This window comes from Orcinus orca, chromosome 13 (assembly GCF_937001465.1).
Source record: "Orcinus orca chromosome 13, mOrcOrc1.1, whole genome shotgun sequence".
Lineage (NCBI taxonomy): Eukaryota > Metazoa > Chordata > Mammalia > Artiodactyla > Delphinidae > Orcinus > Orcinus orca.
In genome coordinates this window covers 32,704,917-32,721,936 of record NC_064571.1, presented here as the reverse complement: position 1 = coordinate 32,721,936, position 17,020 = coordinate 32,704,917, and the positions used below count along the sequence as shown (strand labels likewise).

Sequence of the window (17,020 nt, the reverse complement as noted above, 5' to 3'; positions counted from 1 at the left end):
GGGTCTGATTCACTAACTTTTTTTTTGTTTGTTTGGTTTGGTTTTTTGCTTTTTTGTGTTACGCGGGCCTCCCACTGTTGTGGTCTCTCCCGCTGCAGAGCACAGGCTCCGGACGCGCAGGCTCAGCGGCCATGGCTCACGGGCCCAGCCGCTCTGCGGCATGTGGGATCTTCCCGGACCGGGGCACGAACCCGTGTCCCCTGCATCGGCAGGCGGACTCTCAGCCACTGCGCCACCAGGGAAGCCCAGATTCACTAACTTTTTGTCCCTTGTATGCATCAGAGTATTTCTCACTTTAAGGCATGCTGGTCATTTCCGGTGATGCTAATCCTCATCTCCAGTGTCTAGACTGCCGTCTCCTCCTCGTGACTTCCCATCCTTCCCTCTGCCACTTGGTCAGGCTTCTGTCCCCTCCATTCCACTGCAGAAGCCTTTGTCAGGATCACCAGGACCTTCGGTGTTGCCCAATCTGACCATCCCTTCTGTGTCCTCTACTCACACCTACCTTAGCAGGCACTGACATCTTCCTCCTTCCTCAGCCTCTGGACAACACACAGTCCTGGTTTTCTTTATACATCAAGGACCAGTCCTTCTTGGTTATCCATTCCGGTCCTTCTCTGCTGGAGAGGCCCAGGCTTGTCCTAGGACCCCTGTTCTTCACTTTCTCCCTAGGTCATTTTGTCCAATACCATCCAAACGCTGATGTGTCCTGAATTTATTACTCTAGACTTGCCCTCTAGATTTACGTTGTATAACCAACCATCCTTTTGACAACTCCACTTGGATGTTTAATGGACATCCCAAACTTAACATTTTGAAAATAGGACTTCTAAATCCCACTCCCCACTGCCATCCCAAATCTGGTAGTCCTCCAGCATTCCCCATCTGGGTAGAGGATGCCACTCTCTGCTTGGCTGCTCAGGGAAAAAGATTTAGAGTTACACTTGCTTCTTTTCTTTCCTCATCTCCCACATCAGTCCATTGGCAAGTTCTGCCGCCTTTGCTCCAAAACATGTGCTGAGTCTGTCTGTCTCTTTCCATTTTTACTGTTTCACCCTCGTCTACCATCATATCCCTGGATCATGGCCCAGATTCTCAACTAGTCTCTGTATCTCCCTACAGCAGCCCAAGTGATCTTTTTAACATGTAAATCAGATCATCTCGTCCATCCCTTTGCTGAAAACCTGCCAGTGCCTCCTACTGCATTTAGAATAAAACAGAAACTCCTCACTGGCTTGTGAAGGTTCTTGTTCTGCCCTTGAAACCTCTCTGATTTTCTTTCTTTTTCATTTTTAAAGTTTTTATTATGGAAAAAGGTGAACACATACAAAAGTAGACCAAATATTAAAAAGAACCCCTTTGTACTTATAATTATTATTAACTCATGGTCAGTAACTATTATATTACATAATAATAACTCAGTAATTATTAACTCATGGTCAGCCTTGTTTCTTCTTTACCTCCACTTACTTCCCCCAACCCGTTATTTTGAAGCAAATTCTAGACATCTTATCCTCTCATCTGTAAATTCTTTCAGTGTGTATAAGATTCAAACTCTTAAAAAAATAAAATATAACCACAATACCATTATCATACCTAAAACCGTTAACACTAGTTGCTTAATGGCATCAAATATCAAGTCAGCGTTCAATGTCCAACTGTCTCATAAATGTCATTTTTTTTAGTGTTTGATTCAGGATCCCAATAAGTTCACCCATTATGATTATTGATGTGCATTTTTAATCTCTTTTAAGCTATATTTCCCCTCCATCTCTCTCTCTCTCTTTTTTTTAAAAGAAATTATTTAATTTAATTTATTTATTTTTGGCTGCATTCGGTCTTCATTGCTGCGCGTGGGCTTTCTCTAGTTGCGGCGAGCGGGGGCTACCCTTCGTTGCGGTGCGCGGGCTTCTCATTGCAGTGGATTCTCTTGTTGCAGAGCACGGGCTCTAGGTGCGTGGGCTTCAGTAGTTGTGGCACGTGCGCTCAGTAGTTGTGGCTCGTGGGCTCCAGAGCGCAGGCTCAGTAGTTGTGGCGCACGGGCTTAGTTGCTCCGCGGCATGTAGGATCTTCCCGGACCAGGACTCGAACCCGTGTCCCCTGCATTGGCAGGCGGATTCTTAACCACTGCGCCACCAGGGAAGTCCCTCCATCTCTCTCTTTTCTAATTCTCCTTGCAGTTTATTTGTTGAAGAAACTAGATCGTCCATCAAGTAGTGTTTCTCACAGTCTGGATTGTGCTGGTTACAGCCCTGTGGGGTGGGTTAACATTTTCCTCTTTCCTCCTTCTCCTATTTACCATAAATTGGTATTTGGCCTTAGAGGCTTGATTGAATTCAGGTTTGATTTTCCCCTTTCAGGGGAGACAAGATTACTTTGTAGGTAACGGTGTAACTTATCTTACCACTCCCCAGCTTGCCCACCAACTCAAGCCACACTGGCCTCTGTCCCACTCCTCCCCCAGAAGGCAGCTCCAGCCTCAGTGCCTTTGTCTCAGCTGTTTCCTCTACCTGTAACACTTTCGCCTGATCTTTGCACAGTCAGCTGTTTCCTGTCACTCAGACCTCAGCCTGAATGTCACTCCTCAGAGCAGCCCCTCCAGGACCTCTCTGTCTGCCCTGTAGCCCTTCTCACCACCGGCCGCCTGGTGGAATATTTGTTTGTTGGCTCGTTTACTGTCTGCTTCCTGCTGAACTTGAACATCAGCTCCAGGGGAGCAAGAGCCTCATCTCCCACAGTCACTGCCGTGTCCCAGCACCTGGAAGAGTGTCTGGCCCATGGTGGGTGCTCAGCAAACTTGCTGTGTGAGATGGCGCCATGCTGGTGAGAAGTGCCTCTCTCAGTCACCGTCTTTCTCTGTGCACTCAGGCAGCCAAGGGAGGCACCGTCAAAGCTGCTTCAGGCTTCAGTGCCACTGAAGATGCCCAGACCCTGAGGAAGGCCATGAAAGGTCTCGGTAAGTGTCCCACTGGAGGTAAACACCCCTCATGTGCCGTGCATGACAGAGTCACCCAGAGGGTGTTGTGTCCACAGGCAACTGTGAGTACGTCTCAGGCTAAGAAAACACAATGGGAACAAGTTGACTTTTCAAGGCAAACTAGACGGGAGGGTTTTTTACTAAGAATTTTAAATGTTATGAACTCGTTCTGGACCTCCCTGATAATTTAAATCTGTTTTACATTCCGGTATTATGAATCTATATATCAGATTTGAGAAATGTATTTGTTTTCCAGTTAACCCATGTATGCATGTCGTGCCAGAAGGTTTACAAAGCACTTTGACAAACATTATCTGAACGAATACGTGCGATAATCCTGTGATGTAGTGAAAGCAGCTGCTCCTATTGTTATTTTCGCCCCATTTTACAGATGTGAAACTGAGACTCAGAGAAGTAACATAGGAAGGCACAGAGTAAGTGGAACTGAGTCATGAGTCACACTCAGCACAGCCTGCCAGCTCTAAGTCCATGTTCTTTCCCTTGAGTCAGCCCCCCGCCTGTTGCTGCTGTAATACGCACAGCTAGGCCAGTACCCCCATGTAGCATGTGGGATTTTAGGTGAGAAGGCTGTGCGTACGTGACCAGAAGGGCTTGTCTTCCAGTGCACCACCCTCTGGTAGCTCCCGTGGGCAAAGGCTTCCCACTGGGTGGGCACAGCCATGCCCGGGCACTGCAGGCTATGCTGACTTAGACCCTGCCTCCAAACTTGCCTGAGTGGACATTTGGCCAGAGAAGTGCTCTCTGTTTCATAGCTGCTATTTAGAATCTCCTCAAGATTTGACCATGGGGCATTATTTCCCAGTTTTTCTATCCAAGAAGAATTCATCCTAGCCCCAATGCTACTAACAGGAACAATAATAGTGAGCATTTATTAAACTCTACTGTGTGTCAGGCACAATGTGTTACATAGATTATGTTTTAATTCTGACAGCAACTTGCTTAACTAATGAGAAAGTTGAGGTTTAGGGAGATGAGCTAACTTGCCCGAGGTGTCTGGGGTTGTACGTGTCAGGATTCTAGGCAATTCCAGGCAGTCCGACTCCAGAGCCGGAACTCAAGCCACTGTGCTGTGCTGCTGCCCACCTCTGAACAGGACATTACCCTGAATCTATCATTTTCCCTTTTTATAAATAAAATGGAAAAGGTACTCGGCCCACCCTTTTTTTCAGGTGTATCCTAATTCTTTGGTGGATAGCAAGAACACCATAATTCAGAACGTAGACCACATGGCATTCGGAATTCTCAGAGTCAGGAGGCATTGGATACAACAAACCATTTTCAGTGCTCGCTGTGTGGGCCAGTGAAGGTTAGAGGAGACAAGGACTATAAACCTAGTCCTGTGGTTCAATCGTCCACGGATGCTAGGCAGCCAAGGCATGCGCAGAAACATGACCGGTTCATAATATGATAGCGACGGGAGGGGCACAAGTAAGATCCCATTAGGAGTCAGAGAGGTCACATGTCATTTGAGAGCATCAGGCAACACTTCTTGGAGGATGTAGAAATTGAGATGGGCCCTGGGAGATGAGTTAAATTTATTCAGTAAGTAAATAAATAGATAAGAGAGAATGGGTTTCAGGTGAACGGAACAGTGTGAGCAAAGGCATGGGATGAGTGTGAGCATTGCCCTGTTTTGCATTTTAGCTGAGGCACTTAGCTGCAGGCCATGTAAATACATGGCTTGCAGCAGGATGTACTTACAAAGCAGGAGTTGACTTTTTAGGTGACTTCTGGGAAGGCAGGTACCATGGGGCGGGTTCTGAGGATGCTACTGACATGGGAGGATGACCCAGAGGCATTGTCCAGGAAACAGCAAATGCCAGAATCAGGATGCTAGATGGAGGGGGTTAGGGAGACCTAAGCCCATAGACTGGTAATGAAGGAGGTCAGGAGAAAGGAGTGCAGTGTAGTTGGGTCAAGTACAGGAATTCAGGAGCTAAGTCTCTGGATTTGGCTGCCTGTAGCTTTTTATGTGGATATTTACAATAGTGAATGGGGTATGGTGGAGAGTCCCAAATGCCAGACAGCAGTGCAGATAGTAAATCCAGCAAATGGTGGGGAGCCATCGTGTATCCTGAGCAGGGGAGGGACACTGTGAGAGTTTGTTGTTTTAGGAAGATGAATCTGGCAAGACGTTGGAAAGACCAATTAGGAAGTGAGACTACTACTTAGCAGACTTTAAGTTGTCTAAGAAGAAACCCTGAACTGGAGTGGTTATCATAGGAATTAAAAAGAGGGGACAGATACAAAAAGGGTTTTAGAGCTAGAGTTTGCATGACTTGACAGGAAATCTGAATGTGAAGGAAGAGAGCAGGTAAAATAATCAAAGCTGTTTTGAGGGTTCAAGCCTGACAGACCGGAAGAGTGGTGGTGCCTTTCACAGAAACTGGTTAAAAAAGCAAAAGGCAATGAACCTTCTCCCACCAGCTGAGAGTTCTCCTGGAAAAAGGATGGTTGTATCTATTACCCTCTTTCTTTTTTTTTCCCCCCCGAGAGAACAGAGTAGGTCACTAAGTTATGTAAACTTAAAACTCTATAGCAGGCTTCCCTGATGGCGCAGTGGCTGGGAGTCCACCTGCCAATGTGGGGGACACGGGTTTGAGCCCTGGTCTGGGAAGATCCCACATGCCGCAGAGCAACTAAGCCGGCGAGCCACAACTACCGAGCCCACGTGCCATAACTGCTGAAGCCCGTGCTCCTAGAGCCCATGCTCCGTAACAAGAGAAGCCACTGCAGTGAGAAGCCCGTGCACCGCAACAAAGAGTAGCCCCTGCTTGCCACAACTAGAGAAAGCCCGCACACAGCAACAAAGACCCAATGCAGCCATAAATAAAAATACCCCCAAAAACAAAAAAAACCTCTATAGCTTCCTCCGTACACCTCACATTTTTCTAGATCTCTAATTTTGCAAAGAATAACTTGTAAATCTATACATTTTTTGATTTCTTCCTGAAATATTTCAATAGACTCTCCTGTAACTCATCACATCTTCCGATACAGTATATGGGAAAATAGAAAACTCACCCAGCATACATGAACATCCAGCTGTGAAAGTCGCCTGTAAAAGCTGCTGCAAGAAACAGGCAAACAAAATTTAAGACATTTTAAATCTGTAATTCAGGGACTTCCCTCATGGTCCAGTGGTTAAGAATCTGCCTTCCAATTCAGGGGATGCGGGTTCGATCCCTGGTCGGGGAACTAAGATCCCACATGCTGCTGGACAAATTAGCCCGCGTGCCGCAACTACTGAGCCCATGCGCTCTAGAGCCTGCACACCACAACTAGAGAGAAGCCCATGCACCACAATGAAGAGCCCTCGCACCACAACAGTAGATCCCACATGCCTCAACAAAGACCCTGCATGCTGCAGCTAAGACCCAACACAGCCAAATAAATTTTTTAAAAAGAGCAAAGATAATCTTTTAAAAATATTTTTTTAAAAACTGTAATCCATAGTGAAAAGTTTTGGTAGGATATTGCGTCATGGGAATTCATGGGCAGTTATAAAAAGTTTCCTGATCAGAGATCAGGAAAGAGAGCTTAGAAAAGAAAAACACAAATACAGATCTTAAAACTCAGTGGATACAATGAGCAGCCAATTTAAACCCTGTGAAGTGCCAAATCATGAATTAAAAGACGGGTTTGAACTGTTTTGAAACTCAGAGGAGACGATAAAGAGAAAAAAGTGAGGAGAGAAAGGCAAGAACATGGAAGATAAATATGGGTGATCCAAAGAGGGAAAGTACTATGATCACTCACATTCATAGATAAGGAAACTAATGCTCAGAGAAGTTAACTCTTTCATTTAGTGGCACATATATACAATGGAATATTACTCAGCCATAAAAAGAAACAAAATTGGGTTATTTGTAGTGAGGTGGATGGACCTAGAGTCTGTCATACAGAGTGAAGTAAGTCAGAAAGAGAAAAACAAATACCGTATGCTAACACATATATATGGAATCTAAAAAAAAAAAAAAAGGTTCTGAAGAACCTAGGGGCAGGACAGAAATGAAGGTGCAGATATAGAGAATAGACTTGAGGACATGGGGAGGGGTAAGGGTAAGCTGGGATGAAGTGAGAGAGTAGCATGGACATATATACACTACCAAATGTAAAACAGATAGCTAGTGGGAAGCAGCTGCACAGCACAGGGGGATCAGCTTGGTGCTTTGTGACCACCTAGAGGGGTGGGATAGGGAGGGTGGGAGGGAGGCTCAAGAGGGAGGGGATATGGGGATGTATGTATATGTATAGCTGATTCACTTTGTTATACAGCAGAAACTAACACACCATTGTAAAGCAACTATACTCCAATAAAGATGTTAAAAAAAAAAAAGCTAATGAAAGGAGAGACCGAGACTCTAATCTAGTGTCTGTTTTCCCACCAAAATAGACAAACCCTCTGAACAAGAACTTCTTTTCTTAGAAAGCTCTCTGCGTGTGTTTGGGTTACACCAGTGTCTGCAGAGGAACCCATTGTCTCATTCCTCTCTCAAATCACACTCACTCCCTGTCTCCGCTCCTCACCAGGCACGGATGAAGACGCCATCATCAACGTCCTGGCCTATCGCAACACGGCCCAGCGCCAGGAAATCAGGACGGCCTACAAGACCACCATCGGCAGGGTAGGTGGCAGCTCTCTGGCTTGACAAGGGACCTGTCAGCAGTAAGGGAGCAGGGGCCCCTTCCTTCTTGAATCCTGAAGTAGTGGCCCTTGGTTTTTAAAAGATGGATCCTTTGCCTTGTGTAAAGATGTTCTTGGAAAAAACAAACAAAAAACACGTTCAAGAGTTCCTCCACTGTCCGTAGCCAGAAGTGATTTCAGGGAGCTCTTGATTCACAAAATTCAAGGCTAAGTTTAGTCTCTTCCCCCACAAGTCCTTTCAGGGACTTTGTTGCGGAACGGACTCAGCCCCCTACCCTTTGGAGCACTGGGCGGGGCTCAGATTTCAGTGTTGCTTCCCTTGGCCTTTTGGACTCCCTCTTGTGAGAACACCAGAATCACAATTAGCTGCTGGACAGTCATCGACAGGAAGACACTGGAACTCAACAAAAGAAATACCCCACATCCAAAGACAAAGGAGAAGCCACAATGAAACGGTAGGAGGGGCGCAATCACAGTAAAATCAAATCCCATAACTGCTGGGGGTGACTCACCGACTGGAGAACATTTATACCACAGAAGTCCACCCACTGGAGTGAAGGTTCTGAGCCCCACGTCACGCTTCCCAACCTGGGGGTCTGGCAACGGGTGGAGGAATTCCTAGAGAATCAGACTTTGAAGCCTAGTGGGAATTGATTGCAGGACCTCAGCAGGACTGGGGGAAACAGAGTCTCAACTCTTGGAGGGCACACACAAAGTAGTGTGCACATCAGGATCCAGGGGAAGGAGCAGTGACCCAAGGGGAGACTGAACCAGAACTACCTGCTAGTGTTGGAGGGTCTCCTGCAGAGGCCAGGGGTGGCTGTGGCTCACTGTGGGGACAAGGACACTGGCAGCAGAAGTTCTTGGAAGTACTCCCTGGCAAGAGCCCTCCCAGAGTCCGCCGTTAGCCCCAAAGAGCCCAGGTAGGCTCCAGCGTTCGGTTGCCTCAGGCCAAACAACCAAAAGGGAGGGAACCCAGCCCCACCCACCAACAGTCAAGGGGATTAAAGTTTTACTGAGCTCTGCCCACCAGAGCAACAGTCAGCTATACCCACCACCAGTCCCTCCCATCAGGAAACTTGAACAAGCCTCTTAGATAGCCTCATCCACCAGAGGGCAGACAGCAGAAGCAAGAAGAAATACAATCCTGCAACCTGTGGAACAAAAACCACATTCACAGAAAGATAGACAAGATGAAAAGGCAGAGGGCTATGTACAAGATGAAGGAACAAGATAAAACCCCAGAAAAACAACTAAATGAAGTGGAGATAGGCAGCCTTCCAGAAAAAGAATTCAGAATATTGATAGTGAAGATGATCCCAGGACCTCGGAAAAAGAATGGAGGCAAAGATCAAGAAGATGCAAGAAATGTTTAACAGAGATCTAGAAGAATTAAAGAACAAACAAACAGAGATGAACAATACAATAACTGAAATGAAAAATACACTAGAAGGAATCAATAGCATGATAACTGAGGCAGAAGAATGGATAAGTGACCTGGAAGACAGTATGGTGGAATTCACTGCTGTGGAACAGAATAAAGAAAAAAGAATGAAAAGAAATGAAGACAGCCTAAGAGACCTCTGGGACATTAAATGTAACAACATTCGCATTATAGTGGTCCCAGAAGGGGAAGAGAGAGAGAAAGGACCAGAGAAATTATTTGAAGAGATTATAGTCAAAAACTTCCCTAACATGGGAAAGGAAATAGCCACCCAAGTCCAGGAAGCGCAGCGAGTCCCATACAGGATAAACCTAAGGAGAAACACGCCGAGACACATAGTAATCAAACTAGCAAAAATTAAAGACAAAGAAAAATTATTGAAAGCAGCAAGGGAAAAATGACAAATAACATACAAGGGAACTCCCATAAGATTAACAGCCGATTTCTCAGCAAAAACCCTACAAGCCAGAAGGGAGTGGCATGATATACTTAAAGTGATGAAAGGGAAGAACCTACAACCAAAATCACTCTACCCAGCAAGGATCTCATTCAGATTTGATGGAGAAATCAAAAGCTTTACAGACAAGCAAAAGCTAAGAGAATTCAGCACCACCAAACCAGCTCCACAATAAATGCTAAAGGAACTTCTCTAAGTGGGAAACACAAGAGAAGAAAAGGACCTACAAAACCAACCCCAAAACAATTAAGAAAATGGTCATAGGAACATACATGTCGATAACTACCTTAAACGTGAATGGATTCAATGCTCCAACCAAAAGACACAGGCTTGCTGAATGGATACAAAAACAAGACCCATCTATATGCTGTCTACAAGAGACCCACTTCAGACCTAGGGACACATACAGACTGAAAGTGAGGGGATGGGAAAAGATATTCCATGCAAATGTAAATCAAAGAAAGCTGGAGGAGCTATACTCATATCAGATAAAATAGACTTTAAAATAAAGAATGTTACAAGAGACAAGGAAGGACAGTACATAATGATCAAGGGATCAATCCAAGAAGAAGATATAACAATTATAAATATATATGCACCCAACATAGGAGCGCATCAATACATAAGGCAACTGCTAACAGCTATAAAAGAGGAAATCGACATTAACACAGTAATAGTGGGGGACTTTAACACCTCACTTACACCAATGGACAGATCATCCAAAGTGAAAATAAATAAGGAAACAGAAACTTTAAATGACACAATAGACCAGACAGATTTAATTGATATTTATAGGACATTCCATCCCAAAACAGCAGATTACACTTTCTTCTCAAGTGCGCATGGAACATTCTCCAGGATAGATCACATCCTGGGTCACAAATCAAGCCTCAGTAAATTTAAGAAAATTGAAATCATATCAAGCATCTTTTCAGACCATAAAGCTATGAGATTAGAAATGACTTACAGGAAAAAAAACGTAAAAAACACAAACACATGGAGGCTAAACAATACATTACTAAATAACCAAGAAATCACTGAAGAAATCAAAGAGGCAATCAAAAAATACCTAGAGACAGGGCTTCCCTGGTGGCACAGGGAAGAGTCCGCCTGCCGGTGCAGGGGACAGGGGTTCGTGCCCCAGTCCGGGAGGATCCCACATGCCACGGAGCGGCTGGGCCCGTGAGCCATGGCCGCTAAGCCTGCGCGTCTGGAGCCTGTGCTCCGCAACGGGAGAGGCCGCAACAGTGAGAGGCCCGTGTACCGCAAAACAAAACAAAAAAAAGAAACCTTAAAGAACACGCACACCACACACAAGTATTAGCACTAATAAACAAATTTGGCAAATTTTCAGAGTGCAACATCGACACTCAAAAATCAGTTCTTTAAAAAAAAAAATAATACCTAGAGACAAATGACCATGAACACATGACGATCCAAAACCTATGGGATGCAGCAAAAGCAGTTCTAAGAGGGAGTTTATAGCTATACAAGCCTACCTCAAGAAACAAGAAGAATCTCAAATAAACAATCTAACCTTACACCTAAGGGAACTAGAGAAAGAAGAACAAACAAAACCCAAAGTTAGCAGAAGGAAAGAAGTCATAAAGATCAGAGCAGAAAAAAAATGATACAGAAACAAAGAAAACAATAGCAAAGATCAATAAAAGTAAGCGCTGGTTCTTTGAGAAGATAAACAAAACTGATAAACCATTAGCCAGACTCATCAAGAAAGGAAGGGAGAAGACTCAAATCAATTAAATTAGAAATTAAAAAGGAGAAGTTACAACAAACACCGCAGAAATACAACGCATCCTAAGAGACTACTGCAAGTAACTCTGTGCCAATAAAATGGACAACCTGGAAGAATGGACAAATTCTTAGAAAGGTATAACCTTCCAAGACTGAACCAGGAAGAAATAGAAAATATAAACAGACCAATCACAAACACTGAAACTGTGATTAAAAATCTTCCAACAAACCAAAGTCCAGGACCCGATGGCTTCACAGGTGAATTCTATCAAACATTTAGAGAAGAGCTAACACCCATCCTTCTCAAACTCTTCCAAAAAATTGCAGAGGAAGGAACACTCCCAAACTCATTCTATGAGGCCACCATCTCCCTGATACCAAAACCAGACAAAGATACTACAAAAAAAGAAAACTACAGGCCAATATCACTGATGAACATAGATGCAAAAACCTCAACAAAATACTAGTAAACAGAATCCAACAACATATTAAAAGGGTCATACACCATGATCAAGTGAGATTTATCCCAGGGATGCAAGGATTCTCCAATATATGCAGATCAATCAATGTGATACACCATATTAACAAATTGAAGAATAAAAACCATATGATCATCTCAATAGATGCAGAAAAAGCTTTTGACAAAATTCAACACCCATTTCTGATAAAAACTCTCCAGAAAGTGGGCATAGAGGGAACCTACCTCAACATAATAAAGGCCATATACAACAAACCCACAGCAAACATCATTCTCAATGGTGAAAAACTGAAAGCATTTCCACTAAGATCAGGAATGAGACAAGGATGTCCACTCTCCTCACTACTATTCAACATAGTATTGGAAGTTCTAGCCACGGCAATCAGAGAAGAAAAAGAAATAAAAGGAATACCAATTGGAAAAGAAGAAGTAAAACAGTCACTGTTTGCAGATGACAGCATACTGTACATAGAGAATCCTAAAAATGCCACCAGAAAGCTACTAGAGCTAATCAATGATTTGGTAAAGTTGCAGGATACAATATTAATGCACAGAAATCTCTTGCATTCCTATACACTAATGGTGAAAAATCTGAAAGAGAAATTAAGGAAACACTCCCATTTACCATTGCAACAAAAAGAATAAAATACCTAGGAATAAACCTACCTAGGGAGACAAAAGACCTGTATGCAGAAAACTATATGATGCTGATGAAAGAAATTAAAGATGATACCAACAGATAGAGAGATATACCATGTTCTTGGATTGGAAGAAACCATGTTGTTAAAATGACTATACTACCCAAAGCAATCTACGGATTCAGTGCAATCCCTGTCAAATTACCAATGGGATTTTTTACGGAACTAGAACAAATAATCTTAAAATTTGTTTGTAGACACAAAAGACCCTGAATAGCCAAAGCAGTGTTGAGGGAAAAAAACGGAGCTGGAGGAATAAGACTCCCTGACCTCAGACTATAGTACAAAGCTACAGTAATCAAGACAATACGGTACTGGCACAAAAACAGAAACACAGATCAATGGAACAAGATAGAAAGCCCAGAGATAAACCCAGACACCTATGGTCAACTAATCTATAACAAAGGAGGCAAAGATATACAATGGAGAAAAGACAGTCTCTTCAATAAGTGGTGCTGGGAAAACTGGACAGCTACATGTAAAAGAATGAACTTAGAACACTCCCTAACACCATACACAAAAATAAACTCAAAATGGATTACAGACCTAAATGTAAGACCGGACACTTTAAAACTCTTAGAGGAAAACATAGGAAGAACACTCTTTGACATAAATCACAGCAAGATCTTTTTTCATCCACCTCCTAGAGTAATGGAAATAAAAACAAAAATAAACAAATGGGACCAAATGAAACTTAAAACTTTTGCACAGCAAAGGAAACCATAAACAAGACCAAAAGACAACCCTCAGAATGGGAGAAAATATTTGCAAACGAATCAACGGACAAAGGATTAATCTCCAAAATATACAAACAGCTCATGCAGCTCAATATTAAAGAAAGAAACAACCCAATCCAAAAATGGGCAGTAGATCTAAATAGACATTTCTCCAAAAAAGACATACAGATGGCTAAGAAGCACATGAAAAGCTGCTCAACATCACTAATTATTAGAGGAATGCAAATCAAAACTACAATGAGGTATCACCTGACACCAGTTAGAATGGGCATCATCAGAAAATCTACAAACAAGAAATGCTGGAGAGGGTGTGGAGAAAAGGGAACCCTCTTGCACTGTTGGTTGGAATGTAAATTGATATAGCCACTATGGAGAACAGTATGGAGGTTCCTTAAAAGACTAAAAATAGAATTACCATATGACCCAGCAATCCCACTACTGGGCATATACCCAGAGAAAACCATGATTCAGAAAGACACATGCACTCCAATGTTCATTGCAGCACTATTTACAATAGCCAGGTCATGGAAGCAACCTAAATGCCCATCGACAGATGAATGGTTAAAGAAGATGTGGTACATATATTCAATGGAATGTTAATCAGCCATTAAAAGGAACGAAACTGGGTCATTTGTAGAGACGTGGATGGATCTAGAGACTGTCATACAGAGTGAAGTAAGTCAGAAAGAAAAAACAAATATCGTATATTAACGCATGTATGTGGAACCTAGAAAAATGGTACAGATGAACCGGTTTGCAGAGTAGAATTTGAGACACAGATGTAGAGAAGAAACGTATGGACACCAATGGGGGAAAATTGTGGGGGGTTGGGGATGGTGGTGTGCTGAATTGGGCGATTGGGATTGACATGTATACACTGATGTGTATAAGATTGATGACTAATAACCTGCTGTGTAAAAAAAGAAAAATGCGGTTGATATAATTCCATTTTTGTGGGTTAAAAAAAATGTCTAGTAAAAACTCATGGAGCTGTTTACACACACACACAAAAAGAAATTGGTCCTTTGTCCAAATAATTGCATTTCTTTTTAATCATTGAGCGTTAAGAAATAATCATGAATGATCACAAGGATGCGGCTAAATGCTTGTTTAGAAGAATAGTAGAAAAATAGAACGGGGGTCTTTTTAAAGAAATTATATTGCCTCTACATATGGAAATTTCTGCAGCTGTTAAAAATGTTGTAGGTAAATACTGACTTGGAAATACATTCAGGGTATATTGTTAAGTGAGCGAATACACTGATGTTGGAACCCCTTTACACTCTTAAATTATTGAGGACCTTTCTGTTTTTGTGGGTTACATCTATTGATGTTAACCATTTTAAAAATTAAAACTTAAATTAAGGACATTTAAAAATAGGTATTTGTTAACTTATTTAAAAAACTGTAAAAACATATTACATGTTAACATAAATAACGATTTTAGGAAAAAATAGCTTTATATTCCAAAAGAGAAAAAATTAGTGAGAAGATTGGCATTCTTTTAATATTTTGCAAATCTCTTTAATGTCTGCTTAATGGAATACCCTGGATTCTCATATCTGCTTCTGCTTTCAACTTGTTGCGATATGTGGTTTTGGTTGAAGTAGGAAGGAAATCTGGTCTTGTACAGATAGGTAATTGGGAAAGGGAGGAATATTTTATTATTATTATTTTTTTTTTTTTTTTTTGCAGTACGCGGGCCTCTCACTGTTGTGGCCTCTCCTGTCGCGGAGCACAGGCTCCGGACGCGCAGGCCCAGCGGCCATGGCTTACGGGCCCAGCTGCTCCGCGGCATGTGGGATCCTCCTGGACCGGGGCACGAACCCGTATCCCCTGCATCGGCAGGCGGACTCTCAACCACTGCGCCACTAGGGAAGCCCGGGAGGAGTATTTTAATAGCCTTTTCGCATAACTGTAGATCTGTAGACGTACCGAGTAGCCTTTGGAAAGCTTCCCTGGACAACTGTGAGAGGATGAGAGTGTAAAGTCAGATCCCACGTCTTAGTGTTATTACGAAGATGGTTTTGTGCACACCAGCCCCTGAAAGGGTCTTGGAGCCCCCAGCTGTCCCTGGACCCCTCTGAGGGTGGCTGGTTTCCGTTACTGTAGCAGTTAAGCAGCGTGCTTTCTTGTGTCCCAGGACCTGATGGACGACTTGAAGTCAGAACTGAGTGGCAACTTCGAGCAGGTGATCTTGGGGATGATGACGCCCACGGTGCTGTACGACGTGCAGGAGCTGCGAAAGGCCTTGAAGGTTCGTGGTCCTCCCCTCCTGCTCTCGGTGCTGTTTGTGTAAATGCTGGCTGCTGGTGGGCTTTCTCAAGAAACAGTGATAGAGGCCTCCTGAGAGTGGGGAGGAGGAGATATAGGAGAAAGATTTTCCTGCATTTATGACAACTTGAAAACATGACATTGCATTCTAGCCACTGTAATTTAAAAGTTGTCTCTCCAGAGGTTAAGGAATCATTTGTTCTTTCCTGTGGCTCACTGGGGACTGATTAAACTTGTGCTTTTGGTGCAGCTCCAGAAGCTTTCTTGCTGTATTAGCTACTTCTGAGATATGAAACTTCTGACTGACATCCTGGGGGCCTCTCGGTCTGCTCAGAACTGGTAAAGTGTTCTCAGCTGGATGCTGGATCCACTGTGCCCTACCCCAGGGTCTGCCGATTGTTAATGACCAAGTATGAAATTCAAATACAACTACCCTCCTCCACCATGTCAGTAAATACTCAGCCTCGTGGAAGGTTCTGGGCTAGACTCTGGAGAAACAAAGAGATAACAGCCTTTGCCAGAAGATTCTGCCCTGCAAAGGAAAAGTACAGGGGAGGGCAAGGAAAGACAGCCCCCAGAGGGCAGAAACTGTCCCTAACCAGCACATAGAAACAGCCTATAAATGTATGTTATGACTAATAATGATTATAGTAGACATGTTGGAATTTGGGTCGGACAGTTAAAAAGGAGCAAATCCTGTTGCTAGAACTTGGTGAGTTGTTTTTATTCTCTGCAGATTCCTGGTTGTATTCCTCCTGTGTGTGGGACTCAACTTGGTAAACTGACTCATAGCCCTCTCCTCTGGGTTTTGCATTTAGGGCGCAGGCACGGATGAGGGCTGCCTGATTGAGATCCTGGCCTCCCGGATGCCCGAGGAGATCCGGCGCATAAACCAGACCTACCAGCTGCGTATGTAGCATCCTCAGTGGCCCTGGCTGAGGCCCTGTTCTCTGAGACCTAGAGTAACAGCAGGTGGTTACCCACTGAAACACTGACCACGAGGGATCTTCAGTTCCAAGCTCTGCCTTCAGGCAGATCCCTGTCTACACAAATGACTGTTGGCTTTTCAAGACTTCTCAGATGCACCTGCCACTCTACTTAGGCTACCCAGGGTTTTATTACCCTGAAAGCTGGAAAGGGGTTCCTTATTATCAAGCAGAGAATCAAAGGTGCTTGTTCAAAAGTGGTGGTGCCATTGAATCTTAGCATTCCAGGGAATGGCCTGGAGGAGCAGTCTTGCCCAACTTCTTACCTTCAGACTGGACTATAGGTCCTGCAGCCACCTCAGAGGGATAACCACTTGCTCCCCTCTTAAGAATCTCCAGAGGGCTTCCCTGGTGGCGCAGTGGTTGAGAGTCCGCCTGCCGATGCAGGGGACGCAGGTTTGTGCCCCGGTCCGGGAGGATCCCACATGCCGCGGAGCGGCTGGGCCCGTGAGCCATGGCCGCTGAGACTGCGCATCCGGAGCCTGTGCTCCGCAACGGGAGAGGCCACAACAGTGAGAGGCCCGCGTACCACACAAAAAAAAAAAAAA

The 17,020-nt window shown here is 43.8% G+C and overlaps 1 protein-coding gene across 1 annotated transcript in view; it reads left to right on the top strand.

Annotated features, from left to right (window-relative positions):
• Positions 1 to 17,020, top strand: part of ANXA4 (annexin A4) — a 73,279-nt gene that overhangs the window by 31,769 nt on the left and 24,490 nt on the right. Inside the window, exons 3-6 of the mRNA XM_033400428.2 lie at positions 2,869 to 2,956; positions 7,532 to 7,626; positions 15,356 to 15,469; positions 16,305 to 16,395. Coding sequence (XP_033256319.1) covers positions 2,869 to 2,956; positions 7,532 to 7,626; positions 15,356 to 15,469; positions 16,305 to 16,395 — 388 coding nt within the window. The remainder of the gene's footprint in view (positions 1 to 2,868; positions 2,957 to 7,531; positions 7,627 to 15,355; positions 15,470 to 16,304; positions 16,396 to 17,020) is intronic.